This window comes from Nelumbo nucifera, chromosome 2 (genome assembly GCF_055504915.1).
Source record: "Nelumbo nucifera cultivar China Antique chromosome 2, China Antique-T2T, whole genome shotgun sequence".
Classification (NCBI taxonomy): Eukaryota; Viridiplantae; Streptophyta; class Magnoliopsida; order Proteales; family Nelumbonaceae; genus Nelumbo; species Nelumbo nucifera.
In genome coordinates, this window is record NC_142650.1 from 100,280,229 (window position 1) to 100,303,716 (window position 23,488).

Here is a 23,488-nt window from a genome sequence, read left to right on the forward strand (position 1 = left end):
TGCTTTCTTCTTCTTTTTAATGTGCCTTGCTTGCTTCAAAAAGGAAAGAGAACTTGTACAAATAAAGTCATTAATTTCCCCCAAAAAAATCTCTTTATCATGCATGGATTACAAGTTAAAATGCAAAATGGAAGTTGCCAGCTGGCTACCAAGTACCAACTAGCTTGTTGGTAGGGCTTTCGGTTGGTTTTAGCGGAGAATTAGAATTGAATCCTCACTTCACCTAAGGTTTGGTTGGGTCTGAGACTCCGAGTCCGGTGACGATAACGCGCTGTCATTCATGGAAGATCTCTGGATGTGCAGATGTAGTGCCTTGTGGCAAACATGTGGCTAGTGTATTGTGGCCAATAGATTCAGACTCATTTACCAAAATATTAAGGGTAAATTGCTGAAACCTCCTCTGAAGTTTTTGATCGTTGTATAAATCTCTCCTAAAGTTTGGTAATTACAATCATCTCTCCTGTACTTTTTAACATAGTTGCAAGTAGATTCTTTTTATTAGAATCCTCTAAAAGAGGTATGAAAATGTCCAAAATACTCATAGAGTTACTTTTGACAAAAATATTTATTTTCCAAATTTTCTCTTCATAATAATTACTAGCCCAAACCCTTCCAATCTCTGTTTTAAAATTGATTTTATTTATTTTTAAAATTTACGCTTCATATCAATCGCTCAAAGATAAAGCTATAACTTTAAATTCTCTATATTTTTGTTGTTTATAAAATTTATACTATTTTTTCATAGAAACCAGTCTCAATAGTAATTATACGAGTATTCTGGACATTTTTGTGAATTATAACAAAAAGATTCTACTTATAATTGTATTAGAAAGTTTTGAATATATGATTGAAATTATAAAAAAGGAAAGATTTCAGCAACAGTCGGAGACTTCAGCAATTTACCCAAATATTGATTTATGAAATCCACTGGTGAATACGAGTTCAAACCTTACAAAAAACAGGCTCTCCATGTTAGTTGTGGCGGTGGAACTCATATACACCATGAATGTCACTGATCCCATTAATCCATTTGACTAAGTCACCAACTGATGATACAGTAATTGGTGGGTTCTCTTGCTAATGGTAGGGGAGAGGAAACCTAACATCAAATCCTGATGCCATCAGGGTTTCGAGGGTGATAAAAGGTATGGGATGGGGATACCCCCGATGTGTAGCCCCATACTTCCGATTGTGTAGTTTCATGGGCAAAATAAATTTAATAAATAAATAAATCCATTGACTAAGTCAAGCATATACCTGACCTCTGTAGGGCTAAAGCTTTATTACTAACACCCAAAAAAGGGAAAATAAAAGACCGATCAGAAGATTTGATTATTATTATTATTTTTTAATTCGAATACCTACACCGACTTTGAATGTATTATCGGTGTCAGTGGGGTTCACCTAACCAAGCCCCAATCTCAAGCAGACCAGCCTGCTGAAAGCTCTTGCACAGATAAAGTGGATTGTGCAAGCCAAGAGCCCCTTTATCATGAATCATGGATATAGTCTGAAAATTTTTAAAATGTGTTAAACCACAGAATGCTCCATTAATATCAACTCTAATGACACTGAGATCAACTCTGTGTATTGTCAGTGGAGCCCACCCAACACTGATGAGCACCGATCTCCAGTAGATCAGATAGAGCTCTTGCACAAGTCAATTGTCATGAGGGAGTATGCTATTGGTATTGGGAACACAACATTTCTCAATTGTTAAAGATTTTGCATCGGTTTTCAAATTTGTATTAGAAAGAGTCAAAAGGAGATGCAAAGTAATATAACATGTCATTCATTGCTATGCACATGTATGCACCCGTACATTATAAACTACTAACCAACAATTCCTCCCGGTTGAATGAATACTCTGAGCAGGAAAAAAGAAAGGAAGAGATGTAATCAATTCTGACTAGAACCATCACCAACCCCTGCGTTCTACCCATGGCAGCATTCAATAGAAGGTCTGACGAAAGCCATCAGTGGCCCCAGGGGAGATTGATTGAACTCTGTTTGCGTCCTCTAGCTTGTCAACATCCTCGCCCTTATTTTCCTCTTACTTCAGCACTGGAAAAGAGCACTTCATCAGCTGATCTTCTGGGGTGGTGGTAGTAAGAAATGGAGGTTGAAGCAGTTAGTGCGGCCGTAGCCGTGGCCGTGGCCGGGCCGGAGACTGGTGTCTCAGGCAGCAAAGAGGAGAGGGGAATGTGCTTGGTTTGGGAAGATTTAACTGTCGTCCTGCCAAACTTTGGCAATGGCCGGCCAAAGAGGTTGCTTCATGGGCTTAGTGGGTGTGCAGAACCTGGGCGGATCATGGCCATAATGGGTCCTTCTGGGTCTGGCAAATCCACCTTGCTTGACTCATTGGCAGGTAATAACTTAAACTCATTCCCTTCTATCTCTATTCATGCATCATTTTTCATGGCTAGTCTGTCTCCAAGAGAAGGAACTCCTTACATGAATCCTGATTTCTCTGTTTCATTCATCGGTGGTTTTACTTCACTTTTCCGTCCAATCACATCCACAGTAATATTATTCTGGGTCTTTTGTGTGTAAGTTGGACTGACCGACTGAGAAATGAGACCACGTGGTGAGGGTGCAACGCTTGAACCTTCTGTTTCTGTGCTATGTTCAGGGCTGAGTGGGTCTCATCTTCCTAATAAACATTCGACAAATGTTCGATTTGCCCAGATTTTGTGATCAGCATCTAGTGAATGAATTGCAGTATTGCATTTCCACTTTACTGGGTTTCTTCCGCTGTGTTTTTCATGTCCAAGGATGCATGTTGAGATTAATTATCAGAGCATGCTGATTCATGGCGTGGGAATGTAAGTGACCCACCCTGAACGAATCTGTGCAGGGGGGCCAATTAGGGCTTTGACTTGGGCTGGGCCGGACAGGGCTAAAACAAGCCCAAACTCATCCTACTCCCTCAACAGGAAATCTTCAATTTTCACTCAGCCTACCTAGGGTTTACTGGGTTATGGCAATACTTGGAATTTTATTACGCAAACTTGGTCTTTTTTTTTTTTATGCAAAAAGGTGGATTAAGTCATTCCTCAAAGACAACTTTCAAGCCAGTAACAGGGTGTTCTTAATCCATATGCCTATAGAAGAAGGTATACCTATTTTTGTTTGGGTGGTGGAATGGTGTATCGGATGATATGAAGCTCCTGTTTGCTTGCACCTAAATAAAGGAAAAAAAATGATTTCCAGGAAATTTGCTATTTTATGGTGTTTGATTGTAGGAAAAATGGTAGCATGGAGGACAGACACTTTTCAAAAGTGAATATTAGGAGGAAAATGACATTACTTAATTCATTTTTCAGACAAGGTTGGTTTTTGCAACACTCATATGTTCCTCAACTATGAAAAGATTTATTTTCCAGGTTATAGCCAAACACCAGCTACGAATATGATTTGTTTGAGTAGGGATCTGCTATTAACAATGGCTCCCAATACCATCCCAACAGGTCATTGCAGCAGTACATTGGGAACATCTTCTTTCTCATTCATGGGCCCAATGTGCAGCTTCAGTGGCCTGTTGGGAGCATAAGGTGGGTATCAGATCTGATTCGATTTGTTTTCCTATTCAACATAATCTTCAAAGAAAGTATTAGTTTTCCTTCATTTCATCACTTCTTTTTAATTCTATCTAGAGTATTTTTTTTTGTATAATTTTTGTCTATTTATTAATTGTGAGTTAGAAATCTGTGTAAGATTAGTATTTCTTTTGGGAATAAAATGACAGTTATAAATTACAAATTCATGCCTTTTCATTTTCCAATTACTAATAGAGGCATGGTTTATACTTTTCCTCTATTTTATTTTATTTGTTTTGCAAGGGGCCGGTAATACTTTTCCTCTATTTTATTCATTTTCCAATTCATTCAACTTGAAGAATTTGACTTCAGATTGGCACCCCATACGCACATTGAGAATATTTTCTATACTTGTCATGGGAGATGTTCTGTTCCCAACATGGTTGGGATGTACTGTGGGGTGTACCGTGTACGTGGGAGGCATTCTATAGGGCGCGGATGCGAATTCAAACAATTTCACACTGCATTTGACTGTTGGGCTTGGGCCGGGCCCTTCAAATTTTTAGCCCACCCAAGTTGAATGCCTACTTGGACTCTCATAATTGATTCATTCAATGTCATTGCTCATATCTGATGGGAATGCTAATATATGAACTGCCACTTGATTATCATTGAATGTATGTAAGTTGGGGGGCTACGGGTGAGAGGAAGACAGATACATTAATAAGAAAGGGATTTCCTGTTTGTCTCTTGATTCTAGACCATGGTTTGTAGAAGTGTAAATTGCCCTGGCTGACATAGGATGATAGGAATAGGATATAAGGGTCATTGGGCTGGCTGAGGCTGGGTTTAGCCCATCCATTTAATAGGCCTGGGCCCTAGTAGTACAGCTATGTAACTGCCATAAGAATGTATTGGAAAAAAAAGTCTACTAAACAGGTCAATCTGAGATCTTCCACACTTTACCCATCATTTACTGCCACTTGTAAACCATCCATTCGATATGGGAATCTGTGTACACTAAGCATAGAAATCATAAAATCAGTGCGTATTACCTGCCCCACAAGTTGACAAGTTGAGGGGCAACTTGATTATACTGTTTCGTGCTTGGGCTTTAGGGCCGGACTCATTCAAATTTTAAGGAAAGCCCAATCCGAGCCCACCAAGTTGCACCTCCACTTTACGCTATTTCTATAACCCGCTTTGGTTTTTGTGTTTCTTCAAAGCATGGTTTTTAAAACCGGATCGGAAAAACAGGGAACCGGTCAGGTAACTGGTTCTGTTTTAACCCAGAACTGTTATTAAAACCGTTGATTTGGTCAGTAAACTGCTGATCTGAGAAGTTGAACCGTTCAATGGTTTGGTTGTTTTTTTTTTTATTTTTTATTTTTTATTTTTTTGTCAGAATGAACCGTCTATTCAGTTCAAATGGTCGAACCATTCGCCCCGGGAATCAGACCCCTGACTGGTTCGTTGTCTGGTTCGATTTTAAAAACCTTACCCCAAAGTGTTAGAAGGAGTTCAAAGTTTCAATGTTTCTTAATAACATATTTTTTCACAAAAGGGTACATTCTTGTTTTTTGGACTAACTAGTTCAAAGCTATGTTTGGTTTTGTAAAAATCAGAGAGAAATAAAAAGTTGGCTGTTTGGTTGCAGTGCAATTTTATTTGCACTAGTACAGATGTATGGGAATGTAAATGAAAAGACATGCAAAATTTGGTTTAATTTTGTGTCGGATTTTACTTTATTCTGCTTTAGGCTTTATTTTACTTCATTTGTATTGCAACCAAACAAAATAAGGTAAAATTTGAAACAAAAATAAATCAAAATTTACACCCAAAACATTTGCATTGTCATAGTTTTACATCACTTCAAATAAATATGCACTGCAACCAAACACAGCCTTAGATTTTTTTTTTTAATTGCAGTGCAAATTTGAACTGGATACAAGTTTTTGCACCCAGTTTACTTTTGCTTCACTTTTGCTTTTGTTTGTTTGGAACTATGATTCACACTCCCATTTAATGCAAAATTTGTACTTTCTGTCCTATTTGCACTCATTGACAGTGTTAATTTTGCATATAAAAAAAGTGATGCAAAATTTACCCCACCTTCTGTCTACATTCAATTCTCTCTCGTATAAAGTGATTTAAAACTGTACTTTTTATCCTATATTATTTTGCTCCCCATCTCACTCCCAAACAAATAAGCCTTCTCTTACCTCCATTCTTATTGATATAAGGAGTTCGGGTTAGCTGAAGGCAATGATTGTGTAGCAGACTGTGGAACAATGATAATGAACTACGCCAGTCATTAAATACATGTGATCCACAACCACTCATTTTCTATGGTATAGGACATTGTTATTATGACTGGATTTTTCCACAGCCCCTTGTACAGCTATACACTCAGCCTATTTTCACCGTATGCATTTACAGTTTTACACCGGTAAAAATGAAATTGGCAGGTAAATCATATGCATTTATACTCGGCCTAACATTTTCCCATTTTCCATGGGCATTTACATCAAACACTGCAAAGTAGGATTTTCCCTGCAAATTGTTTATTTTCCTTACTTGAAATTGGTTAATATTTCAAAATAGTCTGAATCATAAACAAAAAGCTCATACGTTGTCATCAACATTTTGATATGGACCATGCCACTCGTTCTGAACTGTTCTACGAGCAAGCTGAGTGCTGCATTAGATTTGTTTCGTTCAGACAACGCTAGGTTCCATCCCAGGAAGGAGCCTAGCAAGATATCTAATTTACGCATTTGTTGTTAGTTCAGTAATTCAGTTGCTACTGCTTTCTCTATTTTAATGAACTTTGACCTTTGAATAGGGAGACTCTCAAAAAATGTAATTATGACTGGAAATGTTCTCCTCAATGGGAAGAAGAGAAGGCTAGACTATGGTGTAGCTGTGAGTGTGAAACTTCATTAATTAATACAAATGGTGATCTATGTTCTCTTGTTTTACCAATTTTTGGCTAAGAATATGTTCTGTGTCCTCTGTGTGTGAAATTTCAGGCTTATGTGACTCAAGAGGATGTATTAATGGGGACTCTCACTGTCAGAGAAACAATCACGTACTCAGCTCATTTGAGGCTTCCTACTACCATGAGCAAAGAAGAGATAAATGCAGTGGTAGACGGCACAATCATGGAGATGGGTCTCCAAGAATGTGCAGACAAATTGATAGGGAACTGGCATTTGAGGGGTATCAGTGGTGGAGAGAAGAAGAGACTAAGCATTGCACTCGTGATCCTTACACGCCCTCGTCTCTTGTTTCTTGACGAGCCCACTAGTGGACTCGACAGTGCTTCGGCTTTCTTTGTGATTCAAACTCTGAGAAATATAGCCCATGATGGAAGAACAGTTGTCTCCTCCATCCACCAGCCAAGTAGCGAAGTCTTTGAACTGTTCGACGATTTGTTCCTCCTTTCAGGTGGAGAAGTTGTTTATTTTGGAGAAGCAAAGTTGGCCGTGCAGGTACTCTACAAAGTTGGTTAATTTCTTTTCATGGATGGAAATGGCCCTGTATATCTGGGGTGATATTAGAAATACGTGGGAGTCTAATTTCGTTATTTGCTGCAACAGTTCTTTGCTGAAGCTGGATTTCCTTGTCCTAGTAGAAGGAATCCTTCTGATCACTTCCTTCGCTGTATAAATTCTGACTTCGACGTTGTAACTGCCACTCTGATCGGATCTCAGAGAATCCTTGTATGTGGTAGCTTTAAATTCTACATTTCTTCTTCACTCGAACAGCTGAATTGAGCCTGTTTCTTAACACCCCTGTTTTAATATTTCCTGATTTTTTTCCATTTTTCTTTTTAATCTTGGCAGGCAAGCAGGTTAGCGGCTACCATGTTAGAAGTTGAAGAGGGATTTCAAACCCAGGTGTGTAGTCTATGGCATCAAATTCACATTTTATCAACATAGCAAACCTCCGAATTTCATTGTTCTCTAGGTTTGAAGTGATCTCCAGTTCTTCTCAGTTTGCAGTTTTAGTGTTTGGGAGGGTCTCAGAATGAATATACCAACTTCAGATTCATGTTTTTAATTTGTTTATATCTATTTTTTCATGTTTGCTACAGGAAATTACTACATCTGATCCCTTCAGGAACCTTCCAACTTCAGAGATCAAAGGGGTACTCATTCAGAAATACAAGTGCTCAAAATATGCAATAAGGGCAAGGAAACGGATTCATGAAATCACACATATTGTAGGTTTCTCAAGCCATAGAAAAGCAGGCCTATCATATGGTTTTCCTATATGGAATATGATCTGTTCCTTCTTTGGTGTATATATGCTAATATGCTTGAATTGATAGACAGTAGGCCTTAATGGAATAAAAACTTCATTACACTGTTAAGAGGGATTCTAGTAAGAAAACAAATGTATGCAATATTGCCAACATATAATTGTTTTGACAATCTAATTTTGAAGTCTAAACAGCTTTGTGGGTAACCTTCAATATCAAATTGTAAATGCAGGAAGGGCCGATCATAGAACCATACAGTGGAAGTGAAGCGAGCTGGTGGAAACAGCTCACAACATTGACACGAAGGTCTTCTGTGAACATGTCTAGAGATATTGGATATTACTGGTTAAGGATCGTAGTCTATATTTTGGTATCCATGTGCGTTGGTACCATCTTTTATGATGTAGGTACCAGCTATTCTGCAATACTTGCTAGAGGGTCAAGTGGTGGATTCATTGTGGGTTACATGACTTTCATGTCCATTGGAGGTTTCCCATCTTTCATTGAAGAAATGAAGGTAACTAATCTCACACAATTCATTGTACAAATCAGAAAAAGAAACATGGAAACATTGTTACATAGAGCTTTGGTTAATGCCTTAAAATTTCTCTAACAGGTTTTTTACCGAGAGAGGCTCAATGGACATTATGGGAATGCTGTTTTCATTCTATCCAACTTCCTTTCATCATTTCCTTTCTTGTTTGCAATGTCATTTGCCAGTGGAACCATAATATATTGCATGGTGAAGTATCATCCAGGCTTCTCCCACTTTGCCTACTTCTGCATTGCTGTCTTCAGCTGTATTTCTGTCATAGAGAGTTGCATGATGGTTGTTGCATCATTGGTTCCCAATTTCTTGTTGGGAGTCATAACTGGAGCTGGAATAATTGTAAGTATCAGAACCCTAAAGCTTTGTGTTCTTCATTGTCATCATGATTCCTATGGCTGTTGTGGTCTCATTATAATAATGTCTCAATGGTTATTAGGCAATTCTGATGATGACATCTGGGTTCTTCCGCTTGCTTCGTGATCTTCCCAAGCCCTTCTGGCGCTACCCGATTTCATATGTGAATTTTTGTTCATGGGCATTACAGGTAAATATTGGAACTCATTTTTGTTAATTTATACGATTACAATGAATACTACAAGCAGGGAAAACTACAAATGTGGAACCATTGATGACCAAAGCAAAGCATTTTATAGGTTAATCCTATTTCCTTTTCTGCACAAATTATTCACTCAGAATCTATAGTCATGACCTTGCAATCCATTGAATTGTTCTTAAATAAATGAAATAGTGAATAATCTAGTTCAGAAGTCATCAATCATCAATGCCCTTGTGGCAGTTAGTTGGGAATGCTGATGGTTAATAGGTGATGTGAATTTTTTGTTTCAAAATGTATGAATCAGGGTGCATACAAGAATGATCTGATTGGGCTTGAATTCTACCCTTCCTCGCCTGGTGAACCAAAGCTGAAGGGTGAGGATATCATCCAAAAGATGTTAGGGATTCAACTGGATCACTCCAAATGGTGGGACCTTTCCATTGTTATACTCATACTAATAGCTTACAGAATCCTATTCCTCATTATACTCAAGTTCAATGAGAAGGCAACACCATTGTTACGCAGCCTCTATGCCAAAGGGACTCTTCATCATCTTCAAAAGAGGCATTTATTCAGGTCAACAGTCTCCTCCAAGAGGCACCAGAACCTTCACCAATTAACTTCTGATGAGGGTTTAAGTTCTCCATTTCCTTAGCAGTGATTGCTTCTAATATCATGTTACAACTTACTCTCTCATTGAGTTGATTATTATCTGTATCTCTCATGCAGATGTTTTAATCTGCACAAGAAAATCAATGTGGTCCATCTAGGCCAAATGTTAGCATTAACATGTACCAGTCCATCTGTTATTACAATCCAGATGGCTGATAACTGTATCTTTATATAAATAGTCCTCCTTAGAGTGCTTCCTCTGTATATGCCTATCTCTCAAGAAGAAAAAAAAAAAAACCTTTTTATTATTTATGTAGTGACTCTTAGATTTTCATTACTGCAGCCAAACTATTAGATAACTTATATACACTAATTCTTCTCCTTTGTTTTGACTACTGAAGAAATGTAGAAAACCAGACAGCTCTAAATAAATAAATAAACTAGCGGAGGGGGCCCTGTGTTGTAGAGGCTCACTCATAAACTATCAGGCTCGAGCTCGATTCGAATTAGAGACTTGAGCTCGAGTGCTCGAGCTCGGCTCAAGTCAAAAGCTCGGAAGTTCAAGCTCAGCTACCTTTGATTGCAGGTCTCTCAAGCAGCCAAGGTTCTGAACCGAGGTCTCCCTCAATTGCCAAGGTGCCAAATCGAGGTTTCCCTAGCAGTTGTATCAGTTCCAAATTGATTTGGAACAGCAAGAAGATCTTGACCCATTTATTAATTGGGATAAAAGTACAGAATCAGAACCACCATGATCAGTTCAGTTGTGTCAGTCGGGTAGACCTTACCCATTGACAGCCCTAGTTGCAATATGCACACAATAAGCATTTCCTCAAATTAAACAGGTACGAAAATCTAAATCAGTTATCTTCTCATAATGGTTTAACCTCTTCATTAGCAGTGGTGGTGCTAAAACCTCATTGAGTTAATCTAACGATTTTTTGAATTTACTACTTGGTACAGACATTTTGGCAAATTTCTACACATAAATAACTGAATATACTGCTTTGTCCACCAAAAGAAATAAGCATTTCAGTTCAGTCAATTCAGCAATAGTTATTAAACAAACAGTGCCTAATGCAACAAGCGAGTCAAGGTTCTAGCTGCTAGAGGTACATCACATACCGCTCATCAGAAACATCGTGTGGGCCTTAGTGGGTGAAAATAATGTAACACATTGGCCCACAAAAACATTCTGATGTTTAGTAAATGATGCATTTGGAGCAGCCATGAGTTTGACTAGTTTGTATCCTTATTATTCTTCAAATAAAACATTACCAATTTTCATACACCAACTCAGCAAGAATAAGATGATGTGTTATGCAATAGTGGTTTATCATCCAACGGCAATCCAACACTATTCTCTAGACTTCCATATCTAGTTGAAGTTGAACCAGTATCCCATAGGTTTGATGGTTGTCTTATAAAGCACTCCACTTCTTCATGGGTTTCTTGAACAAATACTTGGCCTTTAGATATTCTCAACCCCTCTAACTCCATAGTGACTTCCTTCATTGTTGGTCTTTTTTTCCCATTCAAATTCAAGCACCTCTTTGCAAGGTAAGCAACTGCCTCAACTTCTACCTTTTCACCCTCCTTTACCACTTGTGCATCAAGAATCTCAAAGAGACGGTTCTCCTCTATTGAAGTTAGGAAATAAGTGGCTAAGCTTCTCTGTTCTCCTGGTCTCAATAAAAAAATTGGCTCCTTTCCAGTCAAAAGCTCTACAAGAACTACTCCAAAACTATAAACATCACTTTTCTCTGTGAATTGACTTGATTGATAGTACTCAGGATCCAAGTACCCAAAGGTCCCATGTACTGCAGTGGTTAAATGGGTTTTATCAACTGCAATTGACCTTGAAGTTCCAAAATCTGAAACTTTGGCTCTATATTTATCATCCAAGAGTATGTTTGTAGATTTCACATCTCTGTGATATATTGGTGTAGAAGCTGCTGAATGTAAGTAAGAAAGTGCTCCTGCAACTTCTGTACCAATTCTTAATCGATTATTCCATGTACATGACATGTTGTCACTTTGATCATGGATATGATGGAAAAGGGTTCCACAAGGAATGAACTCATAAACTAGTAGAGGAACTTCTGTTTCCAAGCAGCAGCCTAGCAACTTAACCACATTTCTATGATTAATCTGTGAGAGTATAACAACCTCATTGATGAATTGTTCAATTTGACTCTCATCCACTTTTTTAGACTTCTTAATTGCCACAATTCTTCCATCGGTTAACATACCTTTGTATACTGTACCTTGACCCCCTTGGCCAAGAATTCGGTTCACGTTATAGTGATCTGTTGCTTTCTCCAACTCTTCGGCATGGAATATTTTGGCTTGCTCAACATTTCCCTCCTCTGAAGATATTTGTTGTTGCAATAATAAGCCACCATTTTGCTTGAAGAACTTCTCTTTGATTTTTTTACTTTTCAATTTTTTGTGTAATTGGTAAAAGCATATGCTAGCTAAGACTGCTATCAGTAGAGCCAAACTAGAGCCAACACCTACACAATAAGAAAAATCAAATAGTGAAGCTTTTACTCAACAAATAATGTATACATACATACATGCATTCATACATAATTAAATTAAAATAAAAAACCTTCCTCTCAGCTTATGTTGGGGTGGAAAGTCCCTTAAGATTTTATTTGATTGTCGTTTAAGATTTCAGATCAATCTAATTCAGTTTGTCATAACCCATGGTTAAACCAAGCGGTCAGACCATTTGATCCACCACCCAGACACATCTTTGGGTAAATTTCACCGTGAGTTGCTTTCTTGCCAAAAATGTTGCTTGGACAACAACCTGTTGACCCAGTCCGCAGTCGAACTGCTGAACCAATTGACTAGGTTATTGTGTAATTAATTTTCTTTCTATGTTATTACTATTTTTTTTAATTATATATATGACATCATGGATTAGTCCACTTGATCAAGACACCAAATTGATGACCCCTCATTCAAACACAAAGGCGGTTTCATTTCCAAGTTGGCTTTTAAAACACTTACTAGAGAATGACCCTCATACTAACTATGGGCCCTGTTTTCTGATATTTTTTATTCATGTACTCTGATAAATTTTGTTTGACACCCACCTTTTATGTTGTAAATTTAGGTTATTATTTTATTTGATATTTTTCAGTATATAAATTTATTATTTAATTTAAGAGATTAAATGAAGTTTGATTTGTATATAATAACCCACTTCATGGATCTTACATTATTTGAAAAGAGTTTTTTTAGTGGAAGTAACTAACATTTTTAAGCATGAAGGTAACTACCATTTGAAGCTCATACTATTTATTAATTGGGAGACACATATTGATAAAGTTTCATTATTTTATTAGTGGGAGTAATCACTTTTGAATTGCTCTTTCTTGAAAAAATAATATGCCCTTGTTCCTATGATTTTCATGTTCAGACAGAATTATAACTTATTTCAAGAGATGTCCCTAATAAATGGTTTATGGATTATTTGCCATAAAATCAAATTAATTAATTAGGTTTAGACATCATTTATTAATGTAGTTACTCAAATATTAATTACTATTTTGATTATTTGTTTAATATTTATATTTCATTAATATATTGTTGTCTTATATTAATTTCTTGTATTGGAACGAATTTTCAACTTTACTTACAGTTATATTGACTTGACTAATTAATTAAAATTAATGGTAGTGTCTAGAGGGATGCAAATACATCGGATATTGATCTAATTCAATCTGTGGTTTGATTCAATTATAGTGGATCCAAATATCCCATTATAGTTAAACAAATTGAATATCGAATTAGAATATTAAATGATTTTTAACATGTAACTAAGATAAGATAATTTGTCTTTACCTTTCTCAAATTACTCACTTGTTGGGCAAAAGACCCCAATACATGGGTGGGTCCCACTTTACATGAGGAAGGAAACGAACAGTACATTAACGCCACTAAAGACCATCGGCATCTATTCGTAGGGGTGAGGAAAAAAAAAATCGAAAAACCGAATCAGCTGAAAAAATCGTTTGAAACCGAACCAAAAATTAGGTTAATCAAATATATAATATAATATTTGAAGGTATTAGTTTGGTTTTGGTTAATCAAAATAGAAAACTGACAGTTAACTTACATGTATTTATATATATTTATATATTATATATTTTATATTTTCTATACATTATAAATTAATAAATATGTATTATATATAAATATATATATTTATAATATATAATATAATATTTCTTATTTAAAATATAATATAATATATATATATATATATATTTAGTATTTTATTATATATTTATATATTTTTCTATAATAAATATTGTAAATAATAAAAAACTGAAAAACCGACAAACCAAATCGACGGTTGACTGAACTGGTCTACGGGTTAATCAATCGGCTTCAATTTCAGTTTCGATTACTGATTTTTTAAAAACTGATAACCCTGGTTTGATTAATCGAACCGTGAGCACCCCTATCTATTTGTTATTAGTTATTACATAATTTTGTGATGAATTTTTGTGAAAAGATAAAATTATTAATAGTATGAATATTATTAAATCTATTATAATTATCTTTTGTTTATAATAAATATTTTAAAGTTATTATATAATTTGTTATAATATTTAAATCATTTTTAAATTTTTTTAGTTCAACCTTTATTTAGATAGATATAGATAAAAAGTGGGGGAGAGGATAAATAGGATTTAGCGGTAATTTAGGAGAGAAGCTCTTTACAAATTAGAGATAATTTAGGAGAGAAACTCTTTGCAAATTAGAGATAATTTAGGAGATAAATAGGAATTAGAGATAATTTAAAAGATAAATACAAATTAGAGATAATTGAGGAGAAAGTGGGGGATAGCGGGGGAGTAGTTTACAAGAAATTTTAGGTGGGGAAGGAGAGCATCTCATTTGTTGTTTCAAAATGACATGGAATAATAATAAAAAAATTCAAAAAAAAGGAGAAAGTTTCTAGATTGTTGTGATTTAGTGTATATATATATTTATATCGAGGATTTCCCATCCCTAACGAGGAGTTGGTGCATTGCCCTGAACCTGCCTGACTCTGGGAAGGGGTGATGGATGGAGTAGAGTGTCTTGGCTACGGGATGGGGTGCCCCGCCCTGTTAACATTCCTATATAATTGTTAATTATTAGTGAAACTAAAAAATGTTAGCTTTTGTAATTATTTTTATTTATTTAAAGTCAATCAAAATTTTATTTCAAAATATAACAGTTATTAAAATAACTATAAATGATTAATAAAATTAAATTTATTAAAAAATATCTGTTCATATTAAATTAACAATAATTTTTCTATAAATCAACATTAAATAAAAAAATTTTAAATATTAAGAATAACTTTGAATAGTTTTAATTAATTCACGACAAATTTTGATTATTAATATATTAATTAATTAATAGTAAATAAAATTATTCAATCTTTCATATTTTCTTGTGCATCACATGCATGGGTCCCTCCTAGTATATATGCCATTTCAAGAAAAAAAAAAGACAAATGAATATAGTTAACAATTGAATAAGTAACAAAATCTCTAAGATAAATCTACTTCTAAATTAATCAATTTGCCTGTATGTTGCATTGGGGAGAGAGTTCCTTGAATAGAAAAAAACAATTGAATAAGAAAATTTATTTTCTAATTTTTGGCACCATGTATTTGGTTGTTGAGACCAATATCTCATTGAGGAAACGATTTCTTGTTAGATTTGCAACAATACACATTTATGCTTAGCAGATCCAACACCATTTGGTGTTGAAGATAGCAAGGAAATACGGTTAGAAATCTGACCCTTGATACCCAATGGAGTAGAGAAGGGAAGGACAGAGATGATGTTTTAGATAGCAAAACACACAGAGATCGAATTAGTGAAGAAAACCAGAGCATCTTTTGCTCTTACTGTCGCCAGAGAAGATAAAACTGATGGTCGGAGATCCGACCATTGATGGCTAAGAAACAGAGAGGGGAAAAAGCAAGATGATTAGCCAACTCTTGTATTTTCTGTCAAACCAAACATATCCAAAGGATTATATAGCCAAGCAAGACTGTTAAACAACCGGGGCAACTCTCCACCAGCTGTCGATCCAGTCCGTATTACCCTTATGCATCCCATCCATTATACATGAAAATAATAGACCCATGTGGCTGAATTTTCGTTTATTGTCAGGTTGGCTTATTTTGGGTTTTGAAATGGGCTGGCCATCTGGGTAATTGGCCTTTATCTAAGGTTTTGCGACGAATCCCCCGTACTGGCTCCTACTGTCCACATGGGGAGATAGATTATTTGTAGCGAGTGGATGGAAAAGTTGAGATATGAATTGGAGAAACATTGTACAGTTATATATAGATACAAGGAAAGGGGAAGGGGATGTTACCGATTATCCAAGGCCGATAGCGTTTAATGAAACTGTCCTTTCTACAAGGAATTCCATGTCTCATTCCATCTCCCGTATAACCCGGCGGACAGGAGCAAACATAATCCCCTGGTATATTCGTGCAAACCCCATCGCAGGGATTGGCCTTGAGATCTGCACATTCGTCGATATCTAAAAGCAAAATGAAAAGGCAGAGAACTTGTTGATCAACACTTGTTCTAGATCTGCTTAAAAAGGAAGGATACAGAGAGAGGAAAATATGAAGGAGAATTAATGGAATCGAACCTTGGCAACCCTGGGGAAGATAAGGATTCCCTTGGTATCCCTTCTTACATTCACAAACGTATCCATTTCCGGAGCTGTGTTCCTTGCATTCCGTATTGCTGCCGCAGTTGGCAGAGACATTACCAGTTTTGCATGTACTACTAAATTCTATCACCCAGTCCAGCACCATGGGAACGTCCCTATCGGCGCTTTCGATATTTTTTACCTGATACGACGAGAGATTGAACCACTTCCTGTCGGCTATCAAAGCGGTCGCGCATCTTGTCGATGGTTCGTCTCTCAAAAATCCCAAATCATTTATATGCCTGGTAGTAATATAGAATTCCTGGAGTGGCGGGACTGGGGTGCTGCAACAACCGAAGCCATTACATTCACTTGGATTGGTGGTCACAGCCAATTTTGTACCATTTATCTTGAATTCAGTCGTATTACAAAATGACATACACCCACCAATGGTCTGATAAGAGCTTGAACCAATGAAGTAGCCAAGGTTGTCGCAACCCAGGGTTATGAATTTGTTACTCTCTTGCGATAGGAAGTACGGGGACGATGTGAAGTTGTGCCCATAGAAGATTCTGAAACCCTCTCCGGAAGTATCACACCTGGTAATCGACCAACCTCTGGTAACAACTTTGCCTTCAGCCAATATGTCTACGAGATCCCGTCCACCACCAAATGACATTTCCGGGGGATTGCTGGAAGTGTCGTTGCAAAATACGTTGAACCATGAATTTTTGGAACAATTGGCTCCTATGCCGAATGGATAGGGGATGCTAACATTGCCGCATTTTTCTTGGCATCTAGGTTGTGCTGTTGTTGCTGTTGCCGATACTGTTAATTCTTCTGGTAGCGACAATAATAATGACAAAGAGATGAGCGCAAGCATTCCACCACCTACAAGACCTCCAACATTTGTGGCCATTCTTTTAAGTTCACACACTTCACTTGCAGTGGATGATTTATCCCTTTACGTATAAAATAGATTAAGAAAATAAAAGCAAAGAGGAATATGCCAGGAAACAAAGGCTGAACAAGAACGTCTTCGAAGAGACAAAAAACAAGGGCAAAATTTTAAACTATCTTTACTGTTTAGTTAATTAACAAATTATATCCTTACTATTTATTTTCTGTTTTAAACCACTCCTAACTTGACAATGGAATAGCTTTACCTAGATTGTTAGTACAAGTTAATGTTCCGTCAAAATCTGTACATGTATAACACCATGTCATATATAAAACTTTTCAAAATCCAATAATTCCCTTCTTCCCTTTGGCCCAATCAAAATTATGCGTTCGTCGCAAGTGCTTCTATTTTCCCTCTTTCTCCCCTCCATAGGGGAGTGTGAAATTCAAGCAAAAGTCAAGATTATTACCTGAATACATCACAAGCACTTTGTTTCAATGGTTTGAACCCAACCCACCTTGCCAAACTTTGCTTTGGGTCGTTAACGGAAGATCTGAACCTGAGAACCGAATCTCTGTCTCCTGTAAATCGAGCTCTGCTGCTCTGGTTCTTCAGTTGCTGCGACAAAACAATACCTTCAAGTTTCATTTATACGGAAAAAGAAGACCAACTATGGACTGACCCACCAGATTGAAAATTGTTCTAGGCTCCGCAACTCAGGTTCAAAACCAGAAGCTTGTTTGAAAACATGAACATCGGAGATTCAGTGGTTCAAGGTAGAATAGGTTGAAGGTCGACTTGGGGATGAACTTCAGCTGCTGCTACGAAGTTGAAGTCAGAAGCACAAGAAAAACCCAGAAAGCTTCCATCTTATCTCTTGAAATCTGACTGTTCGTGTTCGTTGACATTCACCACCGGTGGAGGAAGTAGGCGACGGAGAAAAAGAGAGTTATTGTTGTGCATGAGCCTTCGATGAGGAACAAATTGTTGCTGTATAGCTACAAGTACAAGTCAGAATTGTTGTTGCCTAGAAAAATATCTTTGAGAACCTCTGCACTAATCTACCGAACTCTAGTCGGTACAAGTGCATGAGGTTCCTCGTTTACTTCCCCAAGTCAACTATCAATTAATTTATATAAATTATTTAAATAATCTTCAACGAATAATCATTATGTATTGCATTTTCAAGAAGGGGCCCTGAAACTGGGGAAATGTGAATTCGGCTATTTAACTTAATGGATATTACAAACAACTCTTTGTATGGAAAAATCAATGCGATCATTTTTCCGCAATAAACATTTTGTAATTCCAAGCAGTACTCCAAATTTTAAACTTTCTTATTAAAGTTTCACTGCAACAGGAACAAATATTTTCCATACGTGCTTTTTGTTGTTTAAGGGTAAGATTTTCAGTTTTAGCCCTGTGCTATGAAGAGAACGGATATGCTCCTCACACGCTTCACACTGGCCTCATAGGTAGAGGTGTAAATCGGGTCGGGCTGTTCGGCACAATTTTGAACCGGCCTGGCATGACATAGCACGAAGACCCACGGCTGTGTCAGGCCTAGCATGGAGGTTCGTGTCATGCTGGGCTAAGGGTTTGAGGCCCATGGGCTGGCACGGCATGGCACAACAACACATGTTGTGCCACTCGCGGCCTACGTGTCGACACGACCCAACCCGTGGCACAGCATGAAGCATGGCTCGCCAGACCCGTAACGGGCTACACTCGGCTCGCCCGGGAATATTGACGTTGGGCCCCCTCCCAAAGGGGCCCAATGGCTAGTTTTAGATTTTGGGGGGGGGGGGGGAGGGGTTTATAGAAATACCCCCCAACAACTATAAACAACCATAATAGGGGGGTATTTCTGTATTTTGCTTATGGGGGGTTAAAAAATGACATAAATGCCCCCAAACAACAATATAACAACTAGTTTAGGGGGGCATTTTGGGTAAAGTTATAAGTAACTTTACAATGCGGTCATGGCACATGATGTACTAACCCCTCCGATGTCTACAGTTCCGTTGAAGTCTTGTTTTAGTGCAGGTACCAGGGTGTTGGATGACAAAAGAAGCAGCATGAACGATGAAAGTATAGAGATGCACATCTGCTTTAAGGATTGGCTAGATGTAAAACATAAATTACAAGACAAAGGAAGACATGATATTATACCGGATATTTCACCTAAAGCAGATGATGAAAGTCATGATTCATGAACAATAGTTGACTAGTTGTATATAATTTTTTTTCAAATTATTGTAAATTTTGTTTAATTTATTTGCTCTTTTTTAACAATGTAATTTTCTATTCTCAATTTGTAACTATATTGTATTTTTTATATTTTATTAATTTATTCCATTTTCATATTTCATTCATCCAAGTATCTAACCATTGTATGCTTTGTAATTTGTATCATTCAAATTAAAATGAAATAAAATTCCTATTTTTCTTCCAATTTGTTATTCCATCATTCTTGATTATTACTTTGTTAAGTATTTTTTTCAATCATGTGTTACATTTCTCATTTCTCGTTTCATAATTTTTCAAATAGTTCTCAAAGCTTAAAGAAAAATTAAATATTTTAGTTTTACACTTTTACTTAGAAAAGAAATAAAAAATTTCAAAAACAAAAAAAAAATCAAAAAATTAGTCTAGCCTAGTTCGGCGTAGGCCCAAGGCCCACCCTATGGCCCAGCCTGGCATGGCCCAAGCCTACAGCTCAAGCCTACACGGGCCTGGGCCGTGGGCTGTGTTGGGCCAACCTCTAAATTTTTCACTTGGGAGGGCGACACAGCCCGTGATAGCCTGCGGGCTAGCACGACACAACTAGACCTGTTCATGAGCCGGGTCGGGCCGGGCTTTTAGTGTTCATTAACAGAAAAATAATAGGCCCGAGCCCGAGCCCGGCCCTGATAAAAAGCCCGAAGCCCGACCTAATAAAAGAGAATCAAAAGTTTCCCTATTCAAATAGACTATCTATTTTAATTCAGATGTTTTTTTTTCCCTATTTAAATGAACAATGGGCCTACAAGTGAATCAACAACCTTCTCAAATCAAAAAATTTATTCAAATGGACATCACATAGGGTTTTTACTTATGTTTAACTATAGGTCGGGCCGGGCCGGGCTCGGGCCGGGCTATTTTGGCAAAGCCCGAGCCCGGCTCGAATTTTATGCAGGCCGGGCATTTTGGCCCGAGATTAAGCCCGTGGCCAAAAAGCCTGTTCAAGCCCGACCGGGGGTTGGGCCGGGCCGGACCGGCCCGTCAGGCCACCCGGCCCATGAACAGGTCTAGACACAACCCACTTACACCTCTACTTATTTCAGTTCTTGGAGCGTAGCTTCATCCTTCCTCTTCGATTTTGTTAATTGATAAAATCATCTGACAATGACCTTAGTTTGGAACACCTCGAATCGAACAACATCATGAGATTATATCACATGTAAAGAGATCTTGACAAATTATTAACCAACGCCTTTATCCAATAACATCATATAACTAAGGAGGTTATGTCTAATTTGAAAATAGAGAGGAGGTTTCAACATTAACACTGTTAAGCGAGGTTTAAGCTTTTTACCCTTTTATATTTAAAAATTACACCATGAATTGTATCAATTACTGGATCACCAATAGAATACACCTTCCAGATCACGTATCTCCTTTGTCTAAACTTAAATGAAAATTTTGTATGTGGATTTCTGTTAGAGATCATCAAATACCACATAATTTATAATTTAAGTTAAGGGGGGTTTATATGTATGAGCTTCAAAGAAAATCAAGGTCAACTGCAAGTATTGCTATCATTTTCCTATGACGACTTGGAGATTTTTCTAAATTCTACCTTCCTTTTCGAATAAAACAATAACTGAAAAGATAAATTTCTAAAACCTCCCTGTACTTTTGCACGTGGCCAAAATCCCCTTCAAAATCTTTCCACCATGTCATCTACACCCCTTCCGTTAAAACCCATAAACCTTTAATTACACAAATAACCTTGAAGTTCATTTAAATAAAATAAGTATATGTATTGAAATCTAAAAGTTTAAGGGGTTTTTATTGCAAATGAAATTAAGTAAAGGGGGCTGTGAGTGGTGATTTATAATTTAGCTTTCATTTAAGTCTAATATATAATAAGAACATTCGTTCAATGTTGCTTGATAATAGAATAATAACCCTGAAACCGACTTCCTCGTTTACTTCCCCAGGTCAACTATGAATTCGGCTATTTAACTTAATGGATATTACAAACAACTCCTTGTATGGAAAAATCAATGCGATCATTTTTCCGCAATAAACATTTTGTAATTATAAGCAGTACTCGAAATTTTAAACTTTCTTATTAAAGTTTCACTGCAACAGGAACGAATATTTTCCATACGTGCTTTTTGTTGTTTAAGGGTAAGATTTTCAGTTTTAGCCCTGTGCTATGAAGAGAACGGATATGCTCCTTACACGCTTCACACTGACCTCATAGGTAGAGGTGTAAATCGGGCCGGGCTGTTCGGCACAATTTTGAACCGGCTTGGCATGACATAGCACGAAGACCCACAGGCTATGCTAGGCCTAGCATGGAGGTTCGTGTCGTACTGGATTAGGGGTTTGAGGCCCATGGGCCAGCACGACATGGCACGCCAACACATGCTGTGTCGCTCACGGCCTATATGTCGACACAACCCAGCCCGTGGCACAGCATGAAGCACGGCTCGCCAGACCCGTTGCGGGCTACACTCGGCTCACCCGAGAATATTGCCGTTGGGCCCCCCTTCCAAAGAGGCCCAATGGCTAGTTTTAGCTTTTGGGGGGGGTTTATAGAAATACCCCCCAACAGCTATAAACAACCATATTAGGGGGAATTTCTGTATTTTGCTTATGGGGGGTTAAAAATGACATAAATGCCCCCTCAACAACTATATAACAAGTAGGTTAGGGTTGCATTTTTGGTAAAGTTATAAGTAACTTTATAATGACCAAAATACCCCTCCCAAAAACTAAATAATAGATAGTTTGTTTTGCTAATTTGGGCAATTGAATTATGTTCACTTCCTATAAATATCCCTATCCTCCACAATTCTCATCACCCCAATTCAACAATTCTCCTAATCTCTTCTCTCTCTTTCTCTCTCTCTCTCTCTCTCTCTCTCTCTCTCTCTCATACATTCTCAATTATCTGTAATCTAAGAAATTCTAATTAGCTGATTGTCTAAGAAATTCTCACAACTTTATCGAAGTTTCGACTTTCAACAAGAAGGCTTGTTCAATGATTAATTTTTTTATCTTTTAAGAATTAAAAAAAAACAGTTGGCTCTTCTGAAAACTAATTCCTCAACATGTTCAGCATGGATGACATTCAATCGCATCACGATAGTGTTAACACTGATGCGATTGATGTCAATGGAAGTGGAACTTTCACCCCCGGTAGTAGAGATACCTGGGGAAAAAGGAGGGCTTCTAAGCTGAGCAGCCCGGTTTGAAAAGATTTCAAAGTAGAGGATATTGATGGGAAGGGGAAAAGGGTCGTTTGCCAAAAATGTAGGAAAGACTTTTGTTATTGTAGCAAAGGTGATACGGGTCATTTGAGCAAACATTTGCTCACGCATGAACCAGAGGAAGATGAAGGGAGAGAAACAATCCAAACACAGATTGGGAGGGGGACTAGTTTTGGTACTTTTAGATATTCACAAAAAAAAGAGACAAGAACTTGCTAAGTATATTGTACATAAAGAACAATCATTTATATTAGCTGAAGATCCAAAGCTAGAAAAATGGTTGTGTAATTCCATAAACCCACAATATAAAAAAGTTTCTAGGAATACTATAAGAACTGATGCTTTAAAAATTTTTTGTTCATATAAATAAAATTTAATTTTTTTATTAGCAAATCTTAATTCTAAAGTTGCAATTACTTCAGATATTTGGACATCCAAATTTAATATTAGTTATATTTGTGTTACTGGCCATTTCATTGATGAAAATTGACTTTTAGATAAAAGAATTTTAAGTTTTATTAGGCTTGAATGGCCACATAGTGGCCTGGCTATTGCTGCAAGTATTTTAAATACTTTGCATGCTTATGGAATAGAAAACAAATTATTTTTTCTATTAAATTTGATAATGCCACCACTAATAATTTTGCAATAAATATTTGAAAATCTCAATTAAAAACGTGCTTAAATGGTAAATCATTTCACATTAAATGTCTATGTCACATCTTAAATTTATATATTCAAGATGCCTTGAATATTATTTCTACTCATATTTCAAAAATTAGAAATTGTATTTTATATATAAAAAGTTCAAGGGCAAGAAAACAAGAATTTAAATATTTATGCCAAAATTATGGTTTAAAATATAAACATTTTGTATTAGATGTACTAC

The 23,488-nt window shown here is 36.9% G+C and overlaps 2 protein-coding genes across 3 annotated transcripts; one reads left to right on the forward strand and one right to left on the reverse strand.

The window, feature by feature from the left end:
• The first annotated feature begins 225 nt into the window (after positions 1-225).
• LOC104606319 (ABC transporter G family member 15-like) lies at positions 226-9,836 on the forward strand. Its single transcript, XM_010271454.3, has 11 exons — positions 226-380; positions 1,876-2,368; positions 6,385-6,464; positions 6,572-7,033; positions 7,142-7,264; positions 7,388-7,441; positions 7,639-7,767; positions 8,039-8,323; positions 8,423-8,695; positions 8,793-8,900; positions 9,217-9,836. The coding sequence occupies exons 2-11, from the start codon at positions 2,116-2,118 to the stop codon at positions 9,565-9,567; spliced, it is 2,118 nt and encodes a 705-aa protein (XP_010269756.1). The 5' UTR covers positions 226-380; positions 1,876-2,115; the 3' UTR covers positions 9,568-9,836.
• On the reverse strand, positions 9,215-18,102 carry LOC104606363 (wall-associated receptor kinase-like 8). Of its 2 annotated transcripts, XM_088898990.1 has the most exons (4): positions 17,583-18,102; positions 16,210-17,103; positions 15,925-16,095; positions 9,215-12,037 (listed from the first exon to the last, which is right to left on the reverse strand). In XM_088898990.1, exons 1-4 carry the CDS (start codon positions 17,590-17,592, stop codon positions 10,818-10,820), a joined length of 2,295 nt encoding a protein of 764 aa, XP_088755116.1. In that variant the 5' UTR covers positions 17,593-18,102; the 3' UTR covers positions 9,215-10,817. The 2 variants fall into 2 exon arrangements, with proteins under 2 accessions (XP_088755116.1, XP_088755115.1); XM_088898989.1 differs by lacking the exon at positions 17,583-18,102 and having other exon boundaries at positions 16,210-17,223.
• Between the last annotated feature and the right edge of the window lie 5,386 nt (positions 18,103-23,488).